This window comes from Limulus polyphemus, unplaced genomic scaffold (genome assembly GCF_000517525.1).
Source record: "Limulus polyphemus unplaced genomic scaffold, Limulus_polyphemus-2.1.2 Scaffold467, whole genome shotgun sequence".
Taxonomy (NCBI): Eukaryota; Metazoa; Arthropoda; class Merostomata; order Xiphosura; family Limulidae; genus Limulus; species Limulus polyphemus.
In genome coordinates, this window is record NW_013666077.1 from 312,869 (window position 1) to 315,633 (window position 2,765).

Below are 2,765 nucleotides of genomic sequence, written 5' to 3' on the forward strand. Positions count from 1 at the left end.
TACATTTGCTGTTATGTTAAACTTATATTAAAGTTTTTCTTCATTACCCATTCAAGCCATCTCCAGCCATTATTAATACTATGATAAGTACGGTAAATCTATTGACCCCCCACCCCAAATGAGTATTTTCATCAACACTAGATACTGTCCTAAGTTAAATGTATTACTGCATATGCTTGCAAAATAAAAATTAGATAAAAATAAATGTCATATAATAACCAAACATACAAAAGGCTTGTATATGATGTTAAATCAACATTATTTATACTCCTCCTCATACTTTCATAACCATGCACGAAACTCTTCTGTCAGATGAGGCAACACATTTCATAATCATGCAAGAACCCCCATTTACTGGATAAGTGAATATGATTTATTACCATGCAAGAATCCCTTTTGTTGAATGGGGAAATGATTCATAATCATGCAGGAACCACTTCAATAGATGAAGAAATATGATTCATAATCATGCAAGAATCCCTTCATTAGATGAGGAAATATGATTCATAATCATGCAAGAATCCCTTCTGTTGAGTGAGGAAATATGTATCATAACCATGCAGTAACTCCTTCCATTAGATGAGAAAATGATTCATTGACATGCAGGAACCCCTTCTGTTGGATGAGGAAGTGATTCATAATCATGCAGGAACCCCCTTCTGTTGGATAAAGATACATGAAATACCTGAAAATGAAACTTTAACCATTCATCTAATTTTAAAACGAATTTAAAATCTCTGGGAAACAAGGATTGTTAAAAGATTTGTTTTACTTTGAAGCTATTTAACAAGTTTATTACAGACAAGTTTACAATTAGATATAAAAGGTGCAATTGCAATATGAAGGCATACCTTACATTTCCTTCCTTTATGTTTTAATATAATACTTTTGGAATTTTTAAGTTATGCTAAGTATGTGAAGTTTTCATATAACAAGTAGTTAAGAAAAATTAAGTTGCTTTCATTCTAGCCACTCTTGTTCTTTGTTATTCTCTTGAGATAACATCTGGTCTGACCATGGAAGGTGTAGCTGTAAAGCTTCACTTTGTGTGAACATAGACAGCAATTTCCTCCAGTGGTGGGTCAGATCATATCTAGAGGTTAAAGATCCCTTATATTTAAATGAAATTTGCAAATAGTGACATAGGTAGTGCTCACATTTTGAGAGACAGTGTTATAGAATTTAATACTGTGATCTCTTAGTTATTTCTCTTTCTCAAGCTCAAACCCTCAGTTTGTGAAATGAAGCTCAGAGAGATAACTATCAAGTAAAAGCATTCTCCTTCACCCAATAACACTTATTTAACTTTGATTGTTTGTAAATTTAAATAAAACTTTGTTTTCACCATGTTTTTTACATTGGTTCAGTCTCTTTCTTTCTCAAACTCAGTCAAAGTCATGGAATTCAGAATTACTTTTTAATAAATATTTTCTCAAACATCCCATTATTCTGTGGACCTATCTTGTCAGTCTTAGGGGAAATCAGTATAACCTGAGAACACCATACTGGTATGAGCATTGCTTGATAAACTTAAACAACTGACAAATTAATATATTTTGACCAAAGGACTGGGCTGTGGTGACATTTTCAATCAAAATTGTAAGTTTCCTAATGCACTTATTATGTTCACAGTATGCTGTTGCATCTATCACTTATTCTGATAAATTTAATGAACCCAACCTTTCTATTACTTGTGTGTATGTATATACGAGGCCTGTGAGAAAAGTATCCGACCTTATTTTTTTTTGCGATAACCTGATGGATTTGAATCAAGTGCGCTTGCATGAGCCGACCTTGAACCTTCGTGCGCATGCGTGAATTTTTTCCCGCTTGTTGATTGCGTCAGTTGTTGGCAAGCAGCCATTGAGTGAGGTAGTGTGTAGTGCTCTCGTCGGTTTTTCATTGCAAGGAAAATGACGGAACGACTGGAGCAGCGCTACTGCATCAAATTTTGACAGAAACTGGGCGACAGCCAGGTGGAAACCATTCGGAAGATTCAGACGGCTTTCGGTGACGATGCTATGGGCATCACACAGATTAAGGAGTGGTACAACTGGTTTAAAGACGGCCGCACAACGGTGGAGAGCGAGCCACGCTCCGGTCGGCCATCAACATGCCGAAATGACCAGGTCATTGCCAAAGTGAACGCTATGGTGATGCGGGACCGTCGTGTGACTATCCGAGAAATTGCGGAAGAGGTGGGCATCAGCACTTTTTCGGCACATTCCATTATGACCGAAGATTTGGCTATGAAGAGAGTGGCGGCGAAATTCGTGCCGAAGCTACTTACGGCGGAGCAAAAGGAACTTCGTGTTGAAGTCTCACAGGACATGCTGGACTCCACAAACAGTTACCCGACTTCATGAACACCATAATCACTGGTGATGAGTCTTGGGTGTATGGGTACAACCCGGAAACCAAATCCCAGTCGTCACAGTGGAAGTATTCCACGTCACCAAGACCAAAGAAGGCCCGCCAAGTGCGCAGCAACGTCAAAGTGATGCTGACTGTTTTCTTTGACTCCCGCAGTGTGGTACACCACGAGTAAGCACCACAGGGTCAAACAATCACCAAAGAGTACTACAGGGATGTCCTCCGTCGCCTACGTGATGCTGTGCGGCGCAAGAGACCAGAGTTGTGGTCAACAGGAAATTAGCGCCTCCATCACGACAATGCTCAAGCACATTCCTCGCACTTGATTCAGACTTTGTTGGTCGAAAAACCAGAACTCCTGTGGTTCTAACAGGCTCCTTACTCTCCTGATA

At 39.0% G+C, this 2,765-nt stretch overlaps 1 protein-coding gene across 2 annotated transcripts in view; it reads right to left on the reverse strand.

Moving 5' to 3' along the window:
- Nucleotides 1-2,765, reverse strand: part of LOC106458468 (ceramide synthase 6-like) — a 40,429-nt gene that overhangs the window by 6,048 nt on the left and 31,616 nt on the right. Inside the window, exon 9 of one of the 2 annotated variants that reach the window (XM_022384681.1) lies at nucleotides 409-659. The exons of the other annotated variant lie outside the window; for it this stretch is intronic. Coding sequence (XP_022240389.1) covers nucleotides 593-659 — 67 coding nt within the window. The 3' untranslated portion in view covers nucleotides 409-592. Of the gene's footprint in view, nucleotides 1-408; nucleotides 660-2,765 lie in introns of those variants that run through there. 2 annotated transcript variants of the gene reach the window in all.